Source organism: Penicillium psychrofluorescens (genome assembly GCF_964197705.1).
Source record: "Penicillium psychrofluorescens genome assembly, chromosome: 4".
NCBI classification, from domain to species: Eukaryota; Fungi; Ascomycota; class Eurotiomycetes; order Eurotiales; family Aspergillaceae; genus Penicillium; species Penicillium psychrofluorescens.
In genome coordinates this window covers 1,781,329-1,806,683 of record NC_133442.1, presented here as the reverse complement: position 1 = coordinate 1,806,683, position 25,355 = coordinate 1,781,329, and the positions used below count along the sequence as shown (strand labels likewise).

Here is a 25,355-nt window from a genome sequence, read left to right as displayed (position 1 = left end):
CGTGTGTATAAATCCACGGACACAGGAAATCCCGAGGGTGAACGTGCAGTGGCCCTGACTAATCCTTGCCACCTGAATTCTCATTGGAACCATCTTGGTGATCACCACCATTGCCGTGCGCAGAAGGGCCAATGCGCCCCTGTGGAAGTCGTCTGTTTTGGCACCCATCTAACAAAAACTAAATGCGAAAAACATGCAAAGTAGAAAGGACGGGTTTTGCCATTTTCGAGGCAAGAAGTCCCTGTCTGTGCGCTATGATGGTAATGATATGCAAGACATATCGGTGGTAGCCACCAATGATGCCGATGACAATGTCGATCGAAATCCAAGGTTATGAAACAAGAAAAAGGTTGATTCAATTGCCAATGTTCTATATCTATCGCTTTTTGCAATCTCACATAATCACTTTGATGGGCTGCCGCCGTTCCTCATCGCGGAAGCCACCAACCATACAGGCGTTCACAAGCAGACATTTCGCCTCGGCGGCAGGACGAAAGAGTCCTCTTATAAACTCACGGAATGTCTGTAACAGATTGCACAGTCCGCCACCAGCAACAACCGTCCGCTCGTACGCCTCCTGTAGGGCGTCGAATTGCAGCCACTCCGTTCCTGCGCCTTCATGAACATGCCCAAACACATGCAATCGTGGCCGAGCAGACCAGAGTTTCCGTATAAGATGGACGCAGCCGAGACTGAGTCTGTCGAGGTGTGCACGTGGCGGCCCGTGGGTGATGAGCACGTCAATGCCATCCGGGACAGTGTCAGCCCAGACATCCTGCTCACGAGGAAATTGGAATGCCGGTGTGCCATATCGGGCCGATTGGGGACTGCCATATATTCGCAGGCGTCGGCCATTGGCACAGACGATAGTAGTCTCTGCGTTCTTCAAGTAGATGATGTCTCCCCAGTCAAGCATCTTCCGTTCGGCGGCTCCTTGCGGGTTGGTTCGAGCGTCACACTCTGGATCTAGAAGTAGATCATGGTTGCCTGCCACAACGATCTTGGTCGGATGCGGTTGTGCTCGCAACCAATTTATTGTAGTCTGCAGCTCCTTGAATGACCCCGACTCTGTCAGGTCGCCCGCATGGATGAGAATGTCGGCATGTGGGAGCTCGAGTTGATAGTTGTGCGTGTCGGAGATGCAGACTATTGACACCGGATCGGCTAGCGGTTGTGCTGGGATCGTCTGCTGCCAAGTATAGAGCTTACGCGCCAGGAACAAACATGGGTGGTCCTGGAATTGCTGCCAGACCCCTCGGCGAGGGAGGCTGAAGAGCGCATCCAGGCCGCGACAGGAGAAGAGGGACATAGCTCAGAAAAGGACGTCAAGGATCAACGCCCTCCTGTGCATTGATTGGGCCCGCCCTCTCCGTGCAAGTTTTGACGCTCGGAGTTTGGTGGCTGATGGGGTGATCAAGAATGTTTTTCCGCCCGGCGTTGATTGCCTAATGAGGCCCACATTCGGGATTGTGCTTCATAATGACGACCACTGTTGTTTCTCCGATTGGTACTTTGTCGCTATAGGACAGTTGCCTTGTCTAACCCCTCTCTTTGAAGACTTTGAAGACCTTCGTCTGTGAATATCTCCTCCAATGACGGCAAATCTGCATACGTCACTACTGGTGGTGGGCCAGTTGTCGAAGTACAGCTTTCACATTTCGAGAAAGCACCAGGAAATGAGCAATAATGTGATTGAGTCGTCAACTCAAGCCATTCAATGAAGTGTTGAACCCTCTGCATTTCTTCTAGAAAGAGGTATAGTGACAGAGTAAGCTGACGATTTTCGGATTTCAACGACACTGGCTGTCGTCAATTCACGTTCTTATATCACTACGGAATATGGAAGTAGACGTTCTAGGCTTGCTAGATTTAGCAAATCGGGGGATTCTGTCTCGGCATCTTTGATACTTGGCGTGATTAATTGCGAGATGGATGTATGGGATTTTCCTTAAACTGGAGACCTGATGTTGGTTTGTTACACTTTAAATTTAGTAGTCCAATCAGGCCTGAACCGACTATAACATACCAGGATAGTAAGATCGTTTGATTTCTTAAGATACTGCTCTCCAGATTCTCCGCATCGTTCTGCATTCCAAACAGTGGGCCGAACCGCTAGCGCGAACTTGCTTCGCATTGCGGGGATATCAAGGGCGGGATAAGGAGTCCAGCCTTCGTGAATGCAGCACACTGCCAATCAGCCGAGTTTTATTCTGCAAGAATCCGACATTCCGCCGATGTCCTACCCCTTGTTGAACCAAGCTTGCTGCAGCTGTTCTGCCGACGGGAACTTGCATGAGAGAAACACATTCGACTCTGGGCCAGTTAGCCTGAACATGGACGCAAGTCCATGCGGTAGATGGCATACATTTTTCTGTCTCCGCTGAGAGTTCTCTAGCCAACGCAATCTCTTTTTCTTTTCATGTTTGCAGTGTGATGGTCTGAAAGGCATCATCTAGGGCTAGGCCATGTCACCGCATCCCTGCTTCTTACAAGGGGCAAGCAAAAGGGAATGTGATGAGTGAACCTTTCACCTTGATTAAATAGAGCAGTCGAACTCTCTTGAATGCGAAGGTTAATGTGTCTTCCAATTAAAAGCTCACCACAATGCCGGCCCGTCCCGAAGTCCCGACAACAAGCTTAAAATGACGGGAACCTGACGCCGCTCTGTGTTCATACAGACCGCTAGGGCTAGAAGGTCAATTCAAGAGTTTGATCTTGCTAGATGTCGTCAGTCTTGTTTTTTAGCGACGGGAACCTTGCATCAGAGTGTTTTGTTTACCCATGGTCTTCTGCAGGCCGCCTCTAGTTCCTGTTGGAGGTATCAAGCCGGTGGCCTAAATCGTGTATTTGCTATGCTTAAGGACAGTGCTGCCGTTTGCCTCTTTGTTTTCTTTTCCTTCTACCTCGCGTTCTTCACACACCACACGCGCCCTCCGTACCCCTTCTGTCTTCAAGCACTCCCACCGACCTGTCTCCGCCTTTAGCGTTTATCAGACAATATCAAGGTGAGATACTCGGCCTTCCCTGCCGGAGCATCGTTCCTGACTGCATACTAGATACTTGATTCTTCTTTGCGACAGATCTTTCCATCCGCCCTGATACCTGAGACTCGATCCGATCATGATCATGTAACTGGCATCCTCTTCTCAATGCCATTCCTTGCATCTTTATTCCCATTTCTTTCTTGTACTTGTTGAAGATTGATCGGATCTTCTGCCCAGCGGACCGAGGCCCTGATCTGTCTTACAAGTTAACGCAAGATGGAGCAAAGGCTCTCGCATAGCCTGATCACCATGTCCATGGCCCCGGATGGGGCTCCGAATGGAGAAATAGTGGACCTCTTAGTGATCAAGAACTTGTGGAAGGGTATGCAAGATCGTTGCCAATAAAACAGTCGGTGACGCTGACCCACTTCTGCGAAGCCTATAATGTCTCGCGTCAGACGAGCAACAATGAAAGAGAGCTCCGACTGGAGTATCTCTTCTGGAGAATATGGGGCAGCCAGCGTCTCTCTAGCTCAATCACCACCCAGACCTTGGATAGACTGATCCTGCGAATCATGACGCCGTCTTCTTCGCAAGAGCTGGTCGCGATGCGTCGTAATAGCGAGGTATATATGTACACCACTGTCGTCGTGTTTGTTCTGTCTTTTCTGATTCTTTGATATAGGCTGTACATGTTGATAATGGCCCGCCGACCCCTACTATCCCAAACCTCCAGTACACCAGCGTGCACACTCAATCCCAGCCTGCCGGTAGCACAAACAAGGCTGAGCTCCATTCAATCCTAAAGAAACCGCGCACTGCGCAGAGTGAGCAGGAGAAGACTACGCGTCTCCTCCTTGAGCAACCCGATGGAAATAGCATCACTCGTAACCCGTCTAACCCTCCCACCCCAAATATATCTGAGCTGAATACCCAGGAAATCCAGCCGGCTCGAATGGGACAGAAGAAGACATCCTTCGCCGCTGGCCGACCCAAGCGAGGCCTACGGCGTCGACCAGCTTTCAACCGCCGGCCATCCTCGCAGTTATCCGTCTCTAAGGTTTCGTCTTCGTCTCCAACCAGACCAGACTCCAACACCTACGATGATTCTGGTTCTTTCGATCTGCTGTACGATTACGATGATTCTGTGCTGTCTCCTCGTGTCACAGCGGGCTCGGATACGACCACCGCAACAAGCTGGATCGATCTCAAGTCCATTGAAGCATCGTTGCCGCTGCCACACGGGGACACTGGCACCACCGGCACCATGACACCCTCCAGCACTGATCTGGCAATCTCAGACAAAGATCACCCAGCCAGGCGTCCGGAAATCACCCCGGCGGTGCTCGCCATATCAGACAAACAGGATCCCATCCTGCCGCCGGGAATACAGACGGTTAGTGAGGACCCCAAGAGAGCGCCGACCCAGGCCACAAAGCAGAATTCTGAACTTGAGATCCCTAGTTCCTCTGAAGAGTTCTTTTCTTTCCCAGAGATTTCAGATTTACCAGACACCCCTTCCCCCCCAGACACTACCGACCAACAATCAGCCACCCCCTCGTCACCCAACCTTACCCAACTCGAGCTCGCAAAAGCAGACAACTCCGCCGCGATGCTTATCGAGCTCCTCAAAATCATCAACGACCGCGACCCCCTCCCAGCAGGGGAGGAGGCACCTCCCGTCCCGATCCGGCCATGGTTCACGGCCCAGCGCCAGTGGCTCCCTGCACCGCGGGAGCAGAAGTTCTTTGAGTGGATGTTGCAGGACCATACCTCTGTTATTCACCCACAGCCCAAAAAGGATCAGCTCTTGCCGAGAGACTACCGGAATCAGTGGGTGGCTGCTTTGAATTCGTGGAAATTTCATCTGGCGAGGACCAGAAAGCCTGGTTTGTACAGTCACAAGAAGGGACTTGCTATCCTAGGGACTATCTATGAGGAGGAAAAGGAGGATGAGGAGCAATTTGTGATGGATTTGAGTACGCCTGAGAAAGAAGCGGAGTGGTGTGATTTTGGGTCAGAGGATGACACTCTTGTTCCTGAGGAAGCCTGATGTCGATAATGGATGGTGGATTGGATGATGGACGATGGCATTCAAGCCAATGCATACCTGCACAATCACCCTTGGCGGTCGCCGGTATTGATCGACTGATGAAGTACAGAGTCTAGATTTGAATCAAGGCAAATGTGAAATGTTACTAACTCCTTGTATTGTGTACAAGGATAGGTATGAAACAAAACACGGAAGAGGTCAGTCACACCGTCAAAAGAGCCCAAAAAGGAGACATGGCCACAAAAAGAACAAAAAACACCACCAAAACGCCATGAGCTGATTCAAAAATGTCAAGTCAAACTGTAAACAATCGATCAGACTCATCTTCACACCACAGCCACACGTATTTATTGAAGACCACATCTTTTGAAAAATAAAAATGAAAACCAAGAGAGACAAAAGGAAAAGCCACTCAGAAAGCAGTCGCATCACCCTTCTCGGCCTGACCAGACTCATTCCAAGCCGCCCTCGCCGCCCGACGAGCCTTCAGATACCGCAGCAGAATCCACGAGGCAGTGAGACACCAGAAGACCAGATTCAGCAGATCAATCCAGACAGCATGGCGCATGCGATCAATCTTAGAAGCATCACCCAGCCCCGAAGCAGTAGAATCTCTCTTGATAGAAATACTCGAGAGAGTATTATTCGAATTCGAATTCGAACCCACCGAAGAAGTCGAGTTGGAGCTGGAAGTAGAAGGCGAAGTCGAGTTCGAGCCCGACCCCGAATCCGCATTCTCTCCGGCAGGATAAACACCAATGTACATCTTCCCGAAGAGCCCGAAAAGAACCAACCACAGGATACACAGCAGAAACTCCCACGAGAATTGGGGCAGCAGCAACGCCGGCTTCGTGTTGCTCTTGATGCGGCGCAGGCAGCACGGCAGCACGAAGTGCGCGACTGTCGTCACCGTCGATAGGAAGGCTGTCACGACAGCAAATACCCATTCCGGGTTCCAGGTGTGTAGGGTTTGATGGTCATAGGACACGTCTTGGCCGTAGAGTCCGATGACGGTCAGTCCGAAGACGAACTGCAGGAAGCGCGTTGCGGACATGAACATTGAGACTATCTTGGAGCCTTTGCTTGCTGGTGGTGCTGCAGCCGCTGGAGCTGGAGCTGGTGCCATTGGGTACTGATATGTACCGCCGGGGGCGACGCCCGGTGGGTATCCGCCGGGGTAGTAGTCTGGCATTGCGTACTGGTAGTTTGGGTAAGGAGCAGGCGGTTGCTGGGTCTGAGGTTGGGGTTGTTGGTTCTTGGACTTGTGGTTTTTGGCTTGCGAGTAGCCCAGACGGAGGAGTTTGAGGGCAACAAATGCCATGGACTTGATGCGATGATTTTTGGTTCGAGTTAGGGATTAATGCCGCAAAGAATCAAAAAGCACAGATGCGAATGTAGTTCTCGAGTATAATATGCAAAGGAAAAGGTTGCGCGCAGCGCAAAGGATGTCCGTGATAAGTCTAGCTATATGTTTCTCAAAAACATATAGTGGAGAGACTGCGGTAATAAGAAGCAGCTCAGAGGAAGCAGGAGCAAGGGCGAATGAACCAGGAGACCCGCACGGCAGGCCACAAGAGAACAAAGAAATAGATCCGAGGATCGAGTGAAAGTCTTGCAACAATAAAAAGAAAGTAGAAGAAAAACCAGAACGATAATAATGAACAGGCGTGCAAAGAAAAGGAAAGGCGACTGATTTGTGGATGAACTGCTGTTCCTGGTGTGGTGGACAGGGAACGTTTTATATCTCATCCCGCCCAAACGATTCCATAGAAAGGTAGAGACAAAGAGGTGTCTTGTTATTTTTGGGATACGCCCATTCGCGCACAATGAAACCCATCGGCGCTGGCCTTTCTTTCAGAGTCTCCACTGTGTCGGCATGGTGTCGGAGCCTGTGAGCCATCAGAATCCGATCGGGAGGAGGACAATGAAACACTTTCTTTGGGAAATGTTAAAATTAGAACAGAATGCCAATGGAGGTTTGAGATGAAACGATCGATGATTATGATGATGACACGGCTATTATTATTATCGTGAGGGCGTGACGCGGAAGATAATAATACAACAGTGGTTTTGGCGAGTGCTTCAGTTGGCGCGCGGCAAATGGTGCGGATCCGGGACGTTTCAGCGTGGCGGTTGAGTTCGTGCACCAGGTCCAATCAGTCAGATGGCCTAATAATAACATGATTTTAGTGTTATTATTGAGAAGTCCGATTGATCGATCAAGGCTCAATTGATAGGTCGATGAGAACAGTCTAGCCCAAAGCCTTACCAAAGCCCTAACAACTACCACACTGAGGAGATCAAAACAATCAAATTCAACATATGCACATCGCTCAGAACGGTGTTCCATGGTTACAAATACACAACAGAGAAGCTCTGCACAGCTATCTCCGGGGTCATTTCCATCATTGCCAAAAAGAGCACACCTAACATGGGGGGGTTGTTCCAACGCCATCAGGACCCGCGCGAGGCCAACCAACCCGATGACTGCGCTCGAGTCCGATATGCCTGAGAGGGGAGTTCCTGGATGCATGCAATAATAACCAACAAGAAAGAAAAAAACACTCGACAAACAGACCGGGTACGCCAAGACAGCCGAAATGAAGCGACAGTGGGTAGGACCAATAATTGCAAAGGTTTGCGGCAAGAAACCGACAAACCATTCCAAGGACGAGCCATAAGGGTGGTCATCAGCTATTCTTCAACATGCCCAACAAATTGCTGAGATCGCAAGAAGGAAGACGCATCAAACTCATCAATATCGAGACATGTTGATCAAACACCCAGCCCGGCAATCCTAACCACGTTTATTGTCAGGCGGGTCTGCTAGCTGCGGCATCCGCAATTCCCGGGGGATCCGTGCCAGTCGTTCCTGGGTGGTTTCCAGTGGGAAGAGGCGGCTTTATATCAGCTGGGGCGGGTGGCATGGACGCCGGGGCGGGGATCAAATCGCCTTCATCTTCGTAATCCTCCTCCTCATCGGACGGATGCCCAGGGGACTCACCAGCCAACCCAGCCCGATACCCCTCACGGTAGGCCTCTTCTTCAACTTGGTGGACAGCGGCCTGCTTTGACGCGTTCTTAGTGGCCTTCTTGGTTTTACGGCCCTTCATCTTCGCTTTTTCCAAAAGTCTCTTCTTCTCGGCCAGGCGCTTCCGCTCCTTCCGGTCTTTGATCTCGTATTGCCGAATAAGCGCTTCGGGCCGGCGGCCAAAAATGCTCTCATACTCGCAGAACTCGCAAATCCAAATATCTTCCATGGCTGGCGGATGGTGGAGATTGGTGTACTGCTGCTGGATCTTGCGTTGCCGTGCGGCCAAGCTGTAAATCGCACCCGGTGGCCGTTTCTTTTTGCGGCCCACCGGAGCTTGTTCTTCGCCTTGGCCAGACGGGATCTGCGTACCGGGTGAACCGTGTTGGTTCATCTGTGTAGCCATGCTCGGACTGGTTTGCGTGCCTTGGGTGGAGAATCCTCTCGCATTGTGGCTCGCTGCGGCAAGAGGGGAAGTAGGCGAGCGGTGCGGACCAGAGTGCGAGTTCCGCTGCATCGCCATGCCCTTGGAAGAATCCGATTCGCAGGTGAAGGTGAATTGTGTCTTGGTGGGGGTGGTGTTCTCTTGGTCCAGCAGGCTGACGTTGCTGGGGCCTCGAAGGGGGGATGAACGTGTTGCGGCATTTGCAATTGCGGTAGAGATGATGCCCTGATCAGTCGGAGAATCATCTTAACAGCAAATAAGGTCAGCTTGTTCGGGGATTCACCAAAACGTCATCAAAGCATACCAGGTGGTCCAGGCGAGGACATGAGCCCATCCCGCCGGCTCGGAACTCGAGTGTTCATCCACGCGTTCTGAGCGTTAGCTGACAATGGGCCCCTGCCACTGCCACTGCGAACGGTGCTCCGCCCCAGGCGGCCTCTTCCAGACCCGGAGATACCACTACCCAAGGGGCTCGCAGGGTTACCGCTGCCATAGTACGTCCCGGTGGCCACCCCATCATTGACAGCCGCGGCGGAGCTTGAATTCGGAGCTGCCAAGCCCATGCTGGCAAACTCCGGGGACAAGGCGGAGTGATGACCCCCCGAGTTCCCTGGTGTTGGAATCTTTCTCTTCTTTTTGTTGTTGGTATTTTCAAAAGCGTCATAACCATCCGGGCCCGCCGGCGACTTCACCTGAGGACCATCGCCATTAGTGTTCGGGTGGGTGCTGGATGGGGACGGTGAAGACCCTCGAAACCCAGCACTCCGGCGAACAACTACCGGCCCGTCTTCATCTCCGCTGTCCAGCTCTGCTGCTACCTCGCAATCATAGTGCTGGTGGCTTTGGTGGCTTTCTGCACAGCCGTCGACGCTTTGGGTCTGCCGCAGCCGCGCATAGGCTTTGGAATTGTTCACCACTTCTTCGGTGTCCGGAGAGACACCGTAAAATATCTGCGACACGGGCAGAGAGGGAGGGTACAGGATGGTGTCGGCAGTGTCCGTGGACAGGCGAGAGCGCAGGGTTCGTTTGGGGAGCGGACGAATCAGACGTTCGGGATAGAGGGGAGAGGGTGTGTCAGGGGCCGAGTTGAGCGTCCCGTCTACACGAGTGCACACGAAGTCAGTAACCGAGTCACCAACAAACACCACTTGACATGTTCCAGGTCCGAGCCCGGAAGGCCATCTGGCGGACCCGAGACGGAGGACATACTCAACATCGCAGTCATCATGCAAGTTCTCAACTCTCGCCCTCAACCACGACCAACGGGTGTGTTTCGAATGTCTCTTGCCTTGTTTCCCCCTCCACCGGTTTTGACTGTAAGCGGGCCAGTCGTTCGGGGAATGTGTGGTGTCGGGGAGAGATGGCTGATCGGGAGACTGATATCCAATGTGAGCAGTCTGCGGTGACACTCCACGCGACAACTAGGGAGCAAGCACGGTGTCTCTTTCTTCTGCACCGTGTCATTCACCGAGTCGGCATGCCCCCCAATGGGCCGCGGGATTCGAGGAGGAATATGGGTTTACCCACAACGAGCAAGCGTTATTAATCAGCACTATCCAACCGAAGGGAAAAAAGTGTGTGGGAAATCAGTAGTGCCAGTGATGGGCGAACAAGAACAGGAACAGCCCCAGCCAAGGCGAGCTGGAGCAGCAGAGAGAAAAACAAGCAACGGTGGGGAGCCGAGGAAGATACGACGAGGGGTTGAACAACGGAAGTGAAAGAGAAAGCGAGAGTCACGGGGGTGCCGGAACGCTAGCCTGTTTGGGAAAGGGCAGAGCAGAGAACTATACAGTAGTCCACCTTCGACTTCTACATTTCGATCACTAGTCCGATGTTGCGACTATAGACCGATAGGGACTATAGAGGTACCGACTGTGGACAGTACGCTCCCTTAATTATGATTCCTCCCATCCAATGCCTATCGCCATCGAGCAGTCTCTGACCACGGTACACACCAATAACCAACTCGCTCACCCTAGGTAGGCTCTGCGGACCGCCACGAGAGGAAACAAGGCAGGAATTGAACCCGCCAGACAGAAAGTGTAGAGGCAGTCGCTCGAAAGACAACGTAGCACGCCCGCCATTCGCCAATCCCTTCAAGACGGACGAACGACTCGGTCTCGCTCCGGGGTCACGCTAACTGAGGTCGGGGGTCGGGGGTCGAATTTCGAGGAAACAGGAGATATAAATGGAGTGGTGAGAAGCGCACGGGGAAGAAAAGAAAGAAGAAAGAATAACATGACCGAGAGAGAGAGAAAGAGGCAGAGGGAGGAATGGTGAAGGTGGATGAGTAAAGCGCGTCGAGAGCGGGGAAGCAGGGGCCTTCCAGTTTGTTCCCGTTCCGGCGCTTTTCTCTCTCTCTTTCACTCTTCCTCTTTCCTCCTCTAGTGTCCCCCTCACCATACTCCCTCTCGCCCCCAGAAGACTATGTAGTCATCGGGCTCTACTGCGAGCCTGGTGACGCTTTGCTTCTGCTTCATTCAATTGTCTGACTCCTCCTTCCCTCGACCCCGGCGCAGAGCTCGCAGAAAACGCGCGAGAGAGCTCCCTCGCCCTCTCGCACCCACCAGTCAGCCTTGACCCCCATCCAGCCCTCGATCCTATACCATCCTCGATCTCCTACGAGTTACGAGGGCTCCCTCTCGAGTGTCTGCGGCTTTTCACCGCCATGACCCCTCGTCGCTCCTCCCGAGCTCGCCTTACCCAGCCTTCTCCTACCCTCCTCCAGCAGGTCAACTCCTCCAGCTCCTCCCAATCCATGGCGAGGGAACGAAGTACCCGGTCGAACCATAAAGGCCCTTCTCCGCAGGGATCGTCTGGTCAGCGGTCCCAGTCCATCGACGATGGCGAAAGCGGCTCGAAAAATGACCTCCCACACACGCGGCAGCGTCAACGCGCCCGCGACGACGAAGACCCCGATCCACCCCGCGAACAAGACGAAGATGACCCCGAAGAGGATGAGGAGGAAGAAATTACCCGATGTCTCTGCGGCTCGCAGGAATATCCGGGTTTGCCTCCCTCTCGTCGTGAGGCCGTCGGTCGCGGCGGCAAGAACCCCGAATCGGGACTCCCGCCCACCGACTCGTCGGACATCCTGTCGGACGATGTTGGCAGCATGTTCATTCAGTGTGACTTGTGTAAAGTGTGGCAGCACGGTGGCTGTGTGGGTATTATGGACGAAGAGATGAGCCCCGACGAATATTTCTGTGAAGAGTGTCGCAAGGACTTGCATAAGATCCAAGGCGAATCGAACGGGTAAGTGATGATCAATTACCCTTGGGATTTTTATTGCTTTGACTTTCTGGACATCGGCAACTGCATTTTGACTGCGCTCGACTGTGCGTTCTTGCGGTGGCCACCAGCCGAGAGGCTAAGACAATTCAAGCTGGCTTGGGCACAACCACCAGTCTCTATATGCAGCTCGCCGATGCCTTGTGCTTCTTTGCCGCAAAGCTTTCCCCCCCTCCGAAGCAACCATGCTGATGACCTCCAGACAACGCTCTTCAACCTACCTTCCCGTCGCACCGCTCGCCACCCTCTCCCCGGCCCCATCCTCTCCAGCCTCCTCCCGAGATACGTCACGGCGCTCCAAAGACCCCAAGTTGCGGCTCAGTGAGGGCGCTATGTCAAGTACGAAGCGGCGCTCCACCATGAACAGCCGCGACGCCGCCTACGATGAAGAGGAACTCATCCGACGGGCAATTGAGGAGAGCAAGGAAGATAATAAAAGCTCTGACGATGAAACCACGATTCGGCGGGGGAAACGCAGTCGAAGTGATAGCGAAGCGTATGTACCTCGCATTTGTGGCCATGTGAAAACGGCAGCTGACATGCCTCGTGATTTAGAAACAGAGAAGGGACCAAGCGCCAACGGACAGCTTCACCATCCCCCGGTCCCGCCTCGAAACAGAATAACGCTACCTCTCTGCCTCCTTCGGACGACGAGTCCAAAGCCAAATCTACGTCGAATGGGACCCGAAGACAAAGAGCTGCGTCTCGAGGGCAGAAGGAAATGGCGAAAGAGCTAGAGGAAGTAGAGACAGAAGCTCAACGTCGCAAGGAAAGATCAAGTCGACGGAGAGGCGAAGGTAAGTGACCAATACCACCCACTCTGCGCGACTCGAAACTGACATGATGAACTCCCAGAGTCCGAAAATGGGAGCGTATCCCCGGTCAAGCCCGCTCCAGTCGAGCCTGAACCATCACAAGCGAGCCCCATTACCCCCACACCTCAAGAACCAGCCCCAGCTCGCCAATCCACGCGCAAGTCAGGCCGTCCTGGTGCACGTCGTGGCGGCCGCGTCGGTCGCAACCAATACACGAAGGACCGGGATGTCAACGGCACTGGCACGGAGTCAGCCAACTCACCGCGCCGTGGCCAGTCGCACGATGTGGGAGGAGACTCGCCTCGGGTGGGAACCACCGGTCCCAACGGCGTACACATGAATGGCGGGGAATCAGGGCGGCCAAGCAAGCCGCGGCACATGCATCCACAGCGGACAACGATGAATGAAATGAAGCGACGCGTCGCAGCCATCTTAGAATTCATCTCGCGCATGCAGCTTGAGATGGCCGTCGCCAGCGAGAACTCCTCTACCCCTACCGGCAACGGAGACCAGGCGAATGGCTTGCTGCTGAAGAGCATGGTCGACCAGATCGAGAGCGCCATGCCGTTAGCCGCCAGCGAGGGCGGCGATTCCGGGCCTGCGACTACAGACGGCGATGGCGATGCTCTGGCTCGCGAGAAAGACTTCAAAGAGCTAAGCAGCGTGGAGATGATGGACGTGCTGACCCGCCATTTGCTCAAGTGGCAGCAAGAATACGGCAAGTTTGGCGAGCGGTAGTCCCAAACAACCAAGTCTGTGTGTGACTTGACTTGACTTTGGGCAGAGTCTAGCAGCCTTACCTTGATACCTTTGCTTGCTCCTCAACCACTGATCAAACCCGATATGGTCAATAATGAAGAATCTCTCTTTCCCTCTCGACTCATGCCTATCCATCCCACGCTTCACTTTCGATGACTCTCACCTCACCTCAACTCTTTCCTCTCGCCCTTCTTCTCCTGCATCCGCCGCTGTACATTAGGATATCCGCTCTGGTCGGAGTTCTGAGTTTTTTTCCTGGGTTTTTCGCTTTCTGTCGATCGGCGTCGTGATTCATCCATCCATTTAACTGCAGAGAACGCCGGCTCTTGTTCTTGTTCATTTTCATGTCATGTTCATGTTCCTTTGGCTGTTGTTACTCCAGGATTAGATTTGGCGGTTCTTTTTACTCTTTCTTGTCTCTTGTCTCCTGCGCCTACTCTTGCTCCTACTCTTGAGCTCTTCTGTCCTCTCTTGTCCATGACCAAGGTCCGAGTATCTGTCCACCTGGCTTGTGCGTTGAAATTTGTGAATCGGTTACACGTCCTCGGTACGGTATGGTATATATACGGTTCCCCTGCTTCTTCACGGCTATCACTATGGATTGCTGAGTGTTGGTGTTGATTATCCATTTTCTCTATTGCTGGCTGCTTTCTTGGACTTATTTTTTGGTGCTTATGGTCGGAGCTTGGGGATAATCTGCTTGTTGATTGTATTGGCGTTGTGGGCCTGGTTTTGCTTTGGTTTATATATGGCTTTCTTTTCTTTCCTTGGTGTTGTTCCTGTCTAGTGTAGTGTGGTCAATGACATATACTCTTGTTTGTGTCTGTCAATAAAGTTGTTTGAGTGGTAATTGATGTGATGTGTTGTGTTGCTCTCCAAATGCTGCGTGGAGGGAAATGGAAATATATATTTTGGCGCAGCGTCACTTTACTCTCACATCGAGATCAAGCAAAGTCTTGTACGCATTGATTTGGAATATAATAATCAAAAAGAGACCTGACTTGATCAATTGAGAAAATTCAGGAGCGTGAGGAGAACTGCCAGCGACATCGAATACTTCAAGCTGCGGACCAGAGGAAACAAGGCCTCACCTCATCCAGCCAGCCACACAACACGCACCTTCTACTCCCAAACCACCAAACTGCGTGTAAATAATCTTTCTCTACAGAATACACAGTCATGGAAAACATCTCTCAAGCTACAAAATCACGAATAAAAGCAGAATTTATAGAAAACCCCCTAATTTGCATTATAGTCACTTAGATACAGGGTTAAGTCATTCAGCACACACAACACACACACACACACACACACACACAAAAGGACCACAATATTTTCCCCCTTTAAGTTTAAAATCAAGATCCATCCATCCAACATCCAGGGAAAATGGTAGCAGATACGTACAAAAGAAAGAAGAAAAAAAAAATACACAAGCTCCAAAGCCAAAGCAATCAAGTCATGTCATGTCCATCAACGTCTACACAGTTGCCCTGCCCCCAAAAAAAGACAATTTACAGGCGGGAGCCGTGAATGACCTTGAAGTCGACGACGAGCTCGCGGCCACCGTCGTTGATGACAAGGGCGCGGACGGATCCACGGCCATCAGCGAAGGCGTCGCGGATGCGCTTGAAGAGCGAACCCTGCGGGATAACGGGGAGACCCTGCTTGACATCACCGGTCTCGGTCATAGCGACGAGACGGCCGTCCTCACGGAGGTCCAGGATGCGGTAGGTCTTGTAGACGGGGCCGAGCATGGTCTGGACAACGACCGAGGGGGAGGGGTTGGAGACGAAGCTGGACTCCTCCTGCAGCTGGCGGGTGAAGAGGTCCACGCCCAGGTAGCGGTGCTGGCCCGTCTGGGGGGAGACGGAGATGCGAATGACCTGGCAGGGACGGCCCTGGAGGATCAGGATGTCGCCAATGCGAATGAAGTGGCAGGGGATAGGGACGGTCTCGCCGACGGAGCCGCGGTTGCGCGGCTCGACGATGCGGACGTCTTCGCGGGCCGACTCGCTGAAGCGCGCTGGGCCGGCTTGCTCGTTTACTACGACCTCCTCGCGGTCGCTATGGTGGAAAGGGTGCATGATCCGGTCAGCGGCACGCTCGACGCCGCGGCGGAAGGAGTGGTAGTGGCCCTCGTCGTCGTAGTAGCCCATTTTGTTGGATGCTGGGGCGGCGGAGTCGCGGACGGTTTCGGTGACGCGGATGTCTGTTGAGACGGGCTGTTGCTGCTGCTGGTAGCCGTAGGACTCTGCGGGCTGGTAGTGGCGGTCGTAGGAGACGTCGTAGTCGTAGGTAGGAGAGGTCCGGCGGCGGTAGTCTCTCTCAGTGAGGTCGAGTTGGGTCTCGACGGTCTGATCGTAGACGGGGGGGCGGTCCTCGTAGCGGGCGGAGGGCTGCTGGTAGTTGGGGTAGCTGGAAGAAAATAATTAGTATTTTTGTTTTGAGTCTTCCCAAGGTGGATATATAAACAAAAACACCCGTCACCGCTGATTGGGGCCAAAGTGGAGCCTGACTGGCACTAAGTCGGCCCAGGACTAAATCCGTGACGACTCTAGACCCGGATGGGCCGAGCAAGACCAAATAGCGCCAACATGGCGAGAAGACTCCACTGCGCCCAGTGGGGACGGAGGGGGAATCGAAAAACAATAATAAACACAAAAAACAAAACAAAACGAACTTACCGCTCACGGGTGAGTTCAACCTCGGCGGAGTAGTTGCGGGGAGCACGGCGGTCGTCTTGTTGCACACGCAGATCAACCTCTTCTTTTCCGTAGAAACGAGGATTGGGGAGCTGAGCCGAAGACCCTCGAGTATCTTCCCGTTCGACGCGCGAAGTGGCTTCGAGATTGACTTCTCCCTCTACTCTCGTTTGAGTAGTTTCAGAGACAGCGTCACTCCGGTACGACGACGGGAAGACACTGAAGGGAATAGGGACACGGGCGTCAAAGTCCAGATTGACTGACTTGACGGCGTCTTTTCTCGAAAGCCTTTCGAACTGTTAAAGAACAACTCGAAAGACTAGACAAGAAAAGACTTGTTTTCTGGAGGAAGAAGAAAGTCTTTCTCGAAAGAGATAAGTGGGATTGAGAGGTGGAAGAGAGTAGATTTAAGCTTGGGGAAGAATAAAGGAGGAGGGAAGAAGAAGGAGTGGAAGAGAGCGAGGAGCAACGAGCGTGTATTTATGGCTGGTTGTTTGTTTACTACCCTAAGCCGGATCGGGGGGGGGGGGGGGGGGGGGGGGCCAGCAACCAGCAGTACCTCGGCCATCACCAGCACTCTCGAGCTTGGCCAACCGTCTGTTCTGGACTTTGTTGATCGCCAAATCTTTCCACCAGGATATCCGTAGCTATACAGTTCCTCGCTACATTCCTCCCATCTGCATCTCTTACCCGCCCCCGGAGTGGTTGGGGAATGCTCCCTCTCAACACGCTTCACATGGTTGACAGGGAAGGCTGGCCAAGCGTGGGAAACCCACCCGTCACCATGGCAACCATCGGCCCCGGGTTGAATCGGATCTGGTGGGTGTGGTCCACATGTGTTTGTTCAATGGATTCGTGATTTATTTCTGGGGCAGGGCACATCATCAGTGAGTGACACTTCAGAAATGCCCCTGACTGGAATAAATGAAGAATCGGGAGCAATTGAGTGACAAGTCATAGTTAATTAACACCCGAAACACAGCCTGCAAGTTAGGCTGACAACCACGCAGTCCAGCCTCACCGGTCCAGCTCATCTTGCAGCGGCGGGCTTGGGCTAGATCCTCCAGCCTTTTCTCTCTCCGCTAGTTCCGCCCACTCGGCAACCGTGTTCGCTGGAGCGTGGCTGGTTGCCAGGGCACTCCCAGCTCGACTCCACTCCTGGCGCCATGATCGCCGCGCTCGAGAGGGGGGGCTTGACTGGGCTTGTGATCCTAGCACAGCACGGGGGCGGGCTGGCTACCTAAACTACGCCATGATCTCCCTGCAGAATTTGTACTTAATTTCATCATCGTAGGAACAGGGGGTAATTCGTAGAGCAATTGATGGATGGTGGAATTATTGTTACCATGTCTATGATACAAAACACGTCTCTAAAAGGCGAAAACATCAGGTATGTCTAAACGAGGGACAAATAGTACAGAGACGGTGTGTGAATGAAACCGAAACTGAAACGACAACGATAAAAAAACCGAAAGAGGGTATCAAGGGAAGTATAACAATTCCAAGAATCATACACACACACCACCATGTCGGAACGAGTGACCGTATCTCACAACGAAAGCAGGAGGAAGAATGGCTATCAATTCTCCCCCCTCAAAAGAAAATTCAAGAACGAAAGGTGAAGAGGCGTGTACATCGGTCATTAGGATTAGATCCGAGAGGATATCGAAGTAGGTAGTAGTTTTGGAACGACCACATCGGTCAGTCACGGGTCTCGTTTGTCAACCCAAATGGAAATCAAAACATCAACAGAGAAAGGAAGTGTAAAAAAGTTAAAGCCCGTGTACGTGGTCAAGTCAATCTTTGTGCAAGTGAAGAAAAAGTGTAAGAAAAGGCTCCACACAGCAAGCACCTAACATTGATTAAGCCTTGAGGCGGAGAGCCTTTCGAAGTAGCGGGAAGCGTCTCTTTCGTCCAGAGCCGGAGATCACCACGTCTCGCGCAACGGGTCCATGATCTTCTTCCGCAGCAGCGACGGAACTGCCATCGTTCGTATCTGCGCCGGGGCTGGACACCAGCGGCGATGCAGGCTCTTTGGTTGAGCTAGCGGGTACGTCGTTGAGTATCACAGTTCTGTTATGCCCGCCATTTTGTGTAGACGGCGCAGGCGGCGAGAATTGTTGCGGGGATGAGGGAGCGCTGTTGCTCGTCTGCTCGGAGGCGTTAGACCGCAGTGGCCAAGGAATACCAGGCCGCTTCGTCCCTTTCTTCAGCAGCCTAGGCGACGAGGCTGGTGACGAGGCTGGTTGGTCATGATTGGAGCTGACCGTGGTTGTCGTGTGTCCATGAGATTCATTCACAACGGGCTCCTGGCGCAGCTGCTCGCGTTCCAGACGCGACCGCTCCAGCGGCGTATCTCGACGAGAGGGGCTCTCGACGTCTGCTTTGCGGATTCGATGATCTGGATTCTTAGATTTCTTAAGACCGAGCCGCTTCCAAAGACCCGGTTTGCGCCCCCCGGGCGGCATCATGAGGAACTCTTCCAGCTCCCTCTGCGTCATACCCCGCTGGCGAGCCACGGCTGCCAGTCCAGACATACTTCCTGGTGCGTTCTGACCGCGAGACCCTGGCGGAGTGGGTTCTGATTGCGTTGCAGCCATGGATCGTCGTTGGGCTTGGCGGCGATCCTCTTCCGAGCTGTCCTCCAGCTCGGTCGAATCTCCATCACGCTCATTCGTCCGGCGAGGAATACCACGAACGGGCCGTAGAGTATTATTGGGCTCGTCTTCATCGCTCGAATTCGCAAAGCGACTGCGGAAAAGCTGGGGGCGAGCGTCGCTGTCCTCATCATCCGACGCGACGAATCGCGATGTCTTCGATTTGGGAGGCTTCTTGGTGACCGTCGCTCTCGGGCTCTTATTATTGGTCGAGAAGAACGAGAATTTCTGCTCGCCTCCAGAGCTGGGGCTTCGCAGCGTCTTCCGCATTGTGGCTGTTGCCGAGCCAGAGGAGGTTGGTCGGTATTCCATGGGCGAGTCCGGCGGTCCTGATGACGACCGTCGCTGAGCACGTCCCCCGCCAGACCTCAACGATGTTCGCATGGTATGCGAGCCGTCTCGCCGGGGAGTAGGGCTGGCGCGAACAAAACTGCTAGAAGAATCGCTGCCATTCGACATGGTTCTGCCAAGAGAAGGAGGAAAACCGGGCTGAAAAGCTGGACCAAGAGAGATTGGTCGTGGTTTATTGGTAACAGACCCTGGAGAACCGGCATTGCTTAACCCTCGAGGGTTTTGAACGGAGGTGTCCGCAGACATGGGTCTCTTCTGTATTTTCGATTCCGATTGAACGGAACCATTCTGCGGCGCTGGGGCTTGAGCTTGCGGCTTGGATGGAAGCGGTGGAGATTCAGATGGACAGGGCAGTTCCCATATTTGTCTGCTGAACGAGGCCTGGGTAGGCGTCGAGGCACGAGCGTCCTCAGCTGCCTCATCCGGAATGTCATCGGATTCGCCGTCCACGGGTGTTGTTTGGCTGATAGGCTTTGGAGTATTGTCGTGACTATCCAATGGTGCTGAAGACCTCGGGGTCGACCGGCTATCAACAATAGCATTAATAGACCCATATCCATCTCCATCGAAGTCCTCGGCTGCGTCGCTGTAGATGCTATCAGACTCTCCCTCAGTGTCCTCCACATCATTTAGCTTTGGAACAGCGCTGACCACCGCCGGCGTCGTTGAAACTGCTGTGTTTTTCAGGTTGTTGTCTGAACGCGAGGGCGGGAATCCACCCGGAATCCTGTATCCTTCCATGCTCGACCGGTCCATGCTGGGCCTTGGTTCCTCCAACTGGGGGGTGGCAGGCTGGACAGCGATAGATGGTACCGACGTTTCCGATTCTACACCGGAAAATGGCGGTTGCTCAGATATTCCCGCGATGGCTACTCCAGCCGGTTTCACGTCTGGGCTGACCGTTGCTTGAGGAGCGGTAGGAGCTCCATCGACAGACATTTGCTCAAGGATGTTAGTCCCATGTAGTTGGCGAGCTTCTTGATGCTGAGGCTTGTGAAGTATACCCCCAAGAGCGTGATCGTTCGAGAGAGAGACGGCCGGTCCCTCCATACCCTCCGACGAGTCACTTGAATCATTGTCGCTGAATTCCGGGACTGACGATTCCTGGAGCCCGGCCTCCCGATTGCCTCGTACGCTGCCGAACGAGGGCAATGCTGGCCGGGGTTTCATCACCTCGTCGAAGTCATTTCTAGAACCATGCTCCAACGGTGACGAAGGCTTCTTTTTGCCAATCCCAAACCAACTCATGCGAGACTTGGATTTACCGGTAGGCGAGTCAGGAGGAGGCTCCTCGGGTGAGGTGGGAGGGCTGGCTGCGATGCCGACGACCTCCGCCTCGTCATCAAAGCTTACTTTGATGGACCGCTTCTTCGCACCAACGCGGGGCCCTTCGTCAGAAGCCACTGAGGTGCCATCGGATATCTCATTGGCAAGGATCCCAGTCTTCCGATCTGGGGATAAAGAGTTGCCCCGATGTTTCAGGGCCGACTTGCCTGGAGATATGGATCTCGGCGGCGGCTCGTGGACCTGTTCCCCAGCCGCAGTAACGGAAAGCAACTTGGCAAAGCGAGCTGATCGGCCTGGACTGCTCGACTCGCGCAAATGCTGTTGCGACCTAGCTTCTTGTTCAGACAAGAGAGAAGCTTGATTCGGGCTAACTGCCTCAACGTGATCGATGGTCGGGGAGGCACTGGTCAATCGATTGTCACGCCCTTGGGTATTATGAATACCGGTATCGGCAATCTCGGCTGGCCCAGTCTCCTCAGGAACCGTGGTCGGCCTTTGAGCACGGACGGCCCGTGAGGAAGGATGGACAGTTTCTGGGTTGCTGATACTGACTGGTAACTCATCTTCACCGTGGTCCCCTGTCAAGCCGGAGGTCACTGCCTCATCTTCCACCCGCTCCTGGGGGGTGTGTCCCGTGTCCGCGGGTGAACTGCTTTTTGGCGCAATGACTGCCTGAGCCGCCGCAACCGCAGTGCCAACAGGGGGACCGCCTGCGGATTTGCGTGCCAGATGGGTCCCCTCCGGTGCGTGCATTCTCGGCTTCGTCTTGACAGGCTTTTCAGAAGCCCGAATGACTGAGTGTTGGATTCTCGAGACCTCCGTCGACGGCAGCTCATGAATCGCGTCTTCCAAAGTCATAGGTTGGTTCTGTGACGTCCCGGTCGGGGAGTTTGGGCGCGCACCAGTGGGATAGGAAAAATTCACCGAATTCCGACTCGCAGAACGCCCCAGCTCCGGTACCGAACCCAAACTGCTAAATCGTTTGTGGTTGTATGAGTGAGCGGCAGCTGCAACTGCCCGCATATCCCGATCTCCATCCGCGCTCACTCCTCGCGTTTTCTTCGTGCGGGGGGATCCCGGAGATCCAGCCGGGGCCGATCGTGTCGCCGGTTCCATACTCGAGCAACGACGATTGGCGGGCTGTCGCGATGAATACTGGTGTGGTAGGGGCGGTAACGGAGGCACGTCAATGGGCTCGGGATGATTCGCAGATCTGGCGACGGCCACTGCGCCACGGGGTGAGGACTCGCGAAAACTTCGCGTGCTCATGGAAGTCTGGCTGCTTGATCGGCGCAGAGGTCCACTCAGACTTGCTGAACGACGTGCAGTGGCCTGGCCACCTAGCGGCAGCGGCGGCGACTGCGTCGAGGACCGCCGCTGCACCATTCGCTTTGTCTGGACATTTTCGACGGGCGTCGGGGTCGGCGTGAGACTACGTAGAGCGGCTGCAGCAGCCGCGGAGGACAGGCTGGTAGACGATGGTTTGGACTTTAAAAAGGCTTGGCTGGCAGCGCTCTGCGCTGATTGCGACGCGGACGTGGAGAGAGGCTAGATCAGGGGAGCGCAGGTTAGTTTTCATGCACCAGCATCGTCATTGATCCGGGGCCGGACCGGAGTGGAAAGGGGCAGGAAAAATGACCCGGAGTCGGTTCGAGGAATGCGACATACCTGGTGGTGATGAGAGGAGCTTCTTTTTCGGCGCCCGAACATGATTACTGCGGGCAGGCAATGAGTGAGGGTGGAGAGCCAGCCGGATACTGCAGGGTCCTGCGCCGGGGTCGAAGCGGGTCGGTCGGGACGACCTGCTGGTCACGATTGTCTCCGCGGGTGTGCGGAAGCGGAGGAAAAGAGAAGAGAGAGAGGGAGGAAGAAGGTGATTGAGAATAATGCGACTCGAGCCCGGTGAAACAAACGAGAGAAGATGTGGGGGAATGGGAGGGAGAGGGAATGGGCAGACGGGGAGAGAAAAGATGAAGTTGGTTGTGAACTTGGAGGGAGTAAGCGGGTTTGCGTCATGACTGAACTGCCCACCTACCAGAGGTATCCCTGCTTGCTGACTCTCAGGCCAGGAACTAACTACAACGGGCCCACGGTTTTATTACTATGAGACACTCCCTCACTTAATACTATAGACTTTCCCCCTCGTCATCACCAGTCGCTCCATACCAACAACAGCCTTGAACTTCCACATCCGGGAAGCAAACTCGCCCTCTGGACCCGCGACCGACCACTCATCCTGCCACGTCGCGAACCAAAACACGAATTCAAGCACGCAGTTCGAGTTACTTGATGGATACAACTACGACTCACTACAAAGCAAATTGGAAATCAATGTAGAAAGGACGGCCAAGGCCTCGAATGTATTTGTCCAGATATGGCACCGGAGAAATGAGAATCCCAACACCCACAAACGCCAGAAAGATCTCAAACATGTTTCACGCCGGGTCAGGACGGCCTTGCATTTTGAGGGAAGAAACGCAGCGCATATTAGGAAAACAAAGGGTATGAAGCAAGGAAATCAAAAAGCAGAAAAAAATTAGAAAGCAGAGCGCACACAAATGCAATAATGACACACAACAATAAGCAATGGCTATCTACATCAACGCGCCAAAGCCGATGGCCAGCAGTAACGGCAGCAGCGCCATGGTCGAGCGCGTCGGGAGTTGCAGCATGTTGGCCCCAGACCCGATCCCGCTCGTTGTGTACATGTACTGGAAGCTGAGGTCGGTCGAGTTGAAGCAGTTGTGACGGGTCACTTCTTGGATTTCAGGGTCGTTGACGGCTGCAAATTCGATGTCGACGCACTAGAATCATCAATTAGCATATTATTCGTGGACAAGACAAGACAAAAAAAAAAGACCTACGTTGTACAGAGCAGCGCCATGCTTCGCCGTCTCCACTACTTGGATTGTAGCCAGATCGCCCGGGACCACGGTGATGTTGGCAGGCAGCGGAACCTGCGGGAGACAGAAGGTGCCCGGGTACGGGTTATTCGAGGGGCCGGTGATCTGGAAGGGCGAGACAACCGGGTGGCTCATGTTCAACGGGGTGGCGCCGAGGCCGATATTCACGTAGAAGAGCGCGGTCTGATGGCCCTGGAACCAGCCCGGCTGGACCGCAATAGCGCCGCCCCGAACGGGCCATTTGGTGCGATTTGTCGATGTCGGCATGCCGCCGCCTTTTTTCGGGAGTGGTTAGTGGATGATTGATGACTTTCGCTCAAATGCAAGCAACAAGAGAAAGAAGATCCCCTTACAAGGATAGATCCATTCCATGCCGTAGGGATACATGAGTGTGCCATTCTTGGGGTCGTAGGCCACGCCCAGTCCGTTGGCTGCTTGGATAGTGCCGTTCGTGTGGAGGTTATTCCCTCTGTAGCCCGGGTAGGTGATGATGGTGTGGGCATCCGCCAGACCGAGACACAGTAGCAGCAGTACGAGGGACCACTGCGCTATCGAGTGTTGTAAGCCCATGGCGAGAGAGAGTGTGTGAGAGAGACAGAGAGTCTGTGTGAATGTATACAAAACGAAGGAATTAAAGAAGCTTGGAAAACCCAGCACGCCCGAGTCATCGGGGGAGCGTCTTTTTTGAGGGGCACCGCTGCTCCATGTCTTCTTGCCTGTGCTGGTGTGACCGACTGTGCAGCTGGACGAGTGGTCGATCACGGCCGGCTGCAAGTGCCATCACTCGTCGCACAGGACTGAGCGTGCTGATTTGCGGACGCCCAAGCGCCCGGGCTGGCGCTAGACCGGGTCTTGCCTGGTGCCGGTGGAGTGTGTTCTGCATCGGGCGCTTAGCTGTGACGGGATCGCAGTAGTCGAAGCAGTTGCTGTAGGTGTCCGTTAGCTAAATGGGAGTCAGTGAGTGCATATGAATACATTATTCAGTCAGCTATTGTGAAGGTATAGCAGAAGTAAATGTACTGAGCAGTTCTGGTGAGGAATTAGGGCTCGGAACAGGAATAGGACGAGAGTGATGTAAGCATCGCCAAGAATCTCGAATTATTCCCCGCGAAAAAAAAACCACATTCTCATTCATCCCATCGTCTATATCGTGGTCTACACCTTGACTATATCAATACTCACTCATAATGCCGATATACCACCTTATATAATAACCCCTGCGCCATGCCCCACACTTCGCGCACCCGGCGCACAACTCCCCAGAAACGGATCCAAGTGACCGACGACGACGGCTGGACCCATGTCACCAGCAGCAGCAACGTGCGGCGCGTAATGCGCACAACTACGCACCGCACTAATACACCCTTGGACAACAACGACAAGGAAGTGGTGAAGGAGGAGGAAGAAGAGCCCGTACTGGCACCAGCCGAAGCACCTAGCCGGCTAACCCTCGCGCAGCTGCAGACGCAGCTCGAGAGCCACGGCGAGAAGTGGGCGGACTCGCGCTCGTGGGCGTGGGTGCGAGAGGTACTGCTCCAAAGCTTAGCACTGCCAGAGTCTGCCAGTAGTGCGGCTGCTACTCCTCCCGTCGAGGCCATCGTGTGCATTGGGCTCGGCAGCCCGAGCGGCTTCCTGCGCGGCGGCTGGGTTGATCGCCGCACGGTGTGTCTCTATCAGCTCGCTGCGCTGGTAGCGATCAAGGCCTTGGTGAGGCGACAACAGGACCGTCCGGTCCCAGTATATGCACAAGATCCCGTGTTCAACACGCTGGACCGCGAGCTTCTCGAGTCCCTCGGTATCACAGTCGTCGAGCACCCGGCCGCATTCGATCTCGTTACCCAACACTCGGTGGTCTTCTGTCCCGGCGCAGAGTCCAAGCATCTCCTGCAGATCTTCCTGTCTCGGCCGCGGATTCTCTTCTGTAATCAGATCGATACAATCGACTCCCAGTTCAGGTCTTTCTTGGAACACACACGGCCGCGGTTAATGCCGGATTTTCCGCCGTGTGAGGAAGCATTTTGGCGGTTGGCGTTATATGCGAGGCATGGTGATTCATCCGATTGAGCATTTCTCGGCT

The 25,355-nt window shown here is 53.9% G+C and overlaps 9 protein-coding genes across 9 annotated transcripts; 3 read left to right on the top strand and 6 right to left on the bottom strand.

Moving 5' to 3' along the window:
• Positions 1-394: 394 nt before the first annotated feature.
• Positions 395-1,309, bottom strand: PFLUO_LOCUS6368 (uncharacterized protein; the record flags this gene model as incomplete). Its single annotated transcript, XM_073783907.1, has 1 exon — positions 395-1,309. The coding sequence occupies one exon, from the start codon at positions 1,307-1,309 to the stop codon at positions 395-397; it is 915 nt and encodes a 304-aa protein (XP_073640415.1).
• Positions 1,310-3,293: 1,984 nt separating this feature from the next.
• On the top strand, positions 3,294-5,037 carry PFLUO_LOCUS6367 (uncharacterized protein; the record flags this gene model as incomplete). The annotated part of the gene is made up of 3 exons (XM_073783906.1): positions 3,294-3,366; positions 3,423-3,610; positions 3,670-5,037. 3 exons carry the CDS (start codon positions 3,294-3,296, stop codon positions 5,035-5,037), a joined length of 1,629 nt encoding a protein of 542 aa, XP_073640414.1.
• Positions 5,038-5,449: 412 nt separating this feature from the next.
• Positions 5,450-6,358, bottom strand: PFLUO_LOCUS6366 (uncharacterized protein; the record flags this gene model as incomplete). The annotated part of the gene is made up of 1 exon (XM_073783905.1): positions 5,450-6,358. One exon carries the CDS (start codon positions 6,356-6,358, stop codon positions 5,450-5,452), a length of 909 nt encoding a protein of 302 aa, XP_073640413.1.
• Positions 6,359-7,850: 1,492 nt separating this feature from the next.
• Positions 7,851-9,720, bottom strand: PFLUO_LOCUS6365 (uncharacterized protein; the record flags this gene model as incomplete). Its single annotated transcript, XM_073783904.1, has 3 exons — positions 7,851-8,758; positions 8,818-9,612; positions 9,657-9,720. 3 exons carry the CDS (start codon positions 9,718-9,720, stop codon positions 7,851-7,853), a joined length of 1,767 nt encoding a protein of 588 aa, XP_073640412.1.
• Positions 9,721-11,181: 1,461 nt separating this feature from the next.
• On the top strand, positions 11,182-13,357 carry PFLUO_LOCUS6364 (Histone deacetylase complex subunit; the record flags this gene model as incomplete). The annotated part of the gene is made up of 4 exons (XM_073783903.1): positions 11,182-11,768; positions 12,007-12,300; positions 12,360-12,601; positions 12,660-13,357. 4 exons carry the CDS (start codon positions 11,182-11,184, stop codon positions 13,355-13,357), a joined length of 1,821 nt encoding a protein of 606 aa, XP_073640411.1.
• A 1,532-nt stretch (positions 13,358-14,889) lies between these two features.
• PFLUO_LOCUS6363 (uncharacterized protein) lies at positions 14,890-16,866 on the bottom strand (the record flags this gene model as incomplete). The annotated part of the gene is made up of 3 exons (XM_073783902.1): positions 14,890-15,793; positions 16,063-16,354; positions 16,857-16,866. The coding sequence occupies 3 exons, from the start codon at positions 16,864-16,866 to the stop codon at positions 14,890-14,892; spliced, it is 1,206 nt and encodes a 401-aa protein (XP_073640410.1).
• A 1,076-nt stretch (positions 16,867-17,942) lies between these two features.
• PFLUO_LOCUS6362 (uncharacterized protein) lies at positions 17,943-21,964 on the bottom strand (the record flags this gene model as incomplete). Its single annotated transcript, XM_073783901.1, has 2 exons — positions 17,943-21,923; positions 21,959-21,964. 2 exons carry the CDS (start codon positions 21,962-21,964, stop codon positions 17,943-17,945), a joined length of 3,987 nt encoding a protein of 1,328 aa, XP_073640409.1.
• Positions 21,965-22,969: 1,005 nt separating this feature from the next.
• On the bottom strand, positions 22,970-23,848 carry PFLUO_LOCUS6361 (uncharacterized protein; the record flags this gene model as incomplete). Its single annotated transcript, XM_073783899.1, has 3 exons — positions 22,970-23,179; positions 23,240-23,553; positions 23,632-23,848. The coding sequence occupies 3 exons, from the start codon at positions 23,846-23,848 to the stop codon at positions 22,970-22,972; spliced, it is 741 nt and encodes a 246-aa protein (XP_073640408.1).
• Positions 23,849-24,502: 654 nt separating this feature from the next.
• PFLUO_LOCUS6360 (uncharacterized protein) lies at positions 24,503-25,342 on the top strand (the record flags this gene model as incomplete). The annotated part of the gene is made up of 1 exon (XM_073783898.1): positions 24,503-25,342. The coding sequence occupies one exon, from the start codon at positions 24,503-24,505 to the stop codon at positions 25,340-25,342; it is 840 nt and encodes a 279-aa protein (XP_073640407.1).
• Between the last annotated feature and the right edge of the window lie 13 nt (positions 25,343-25,355).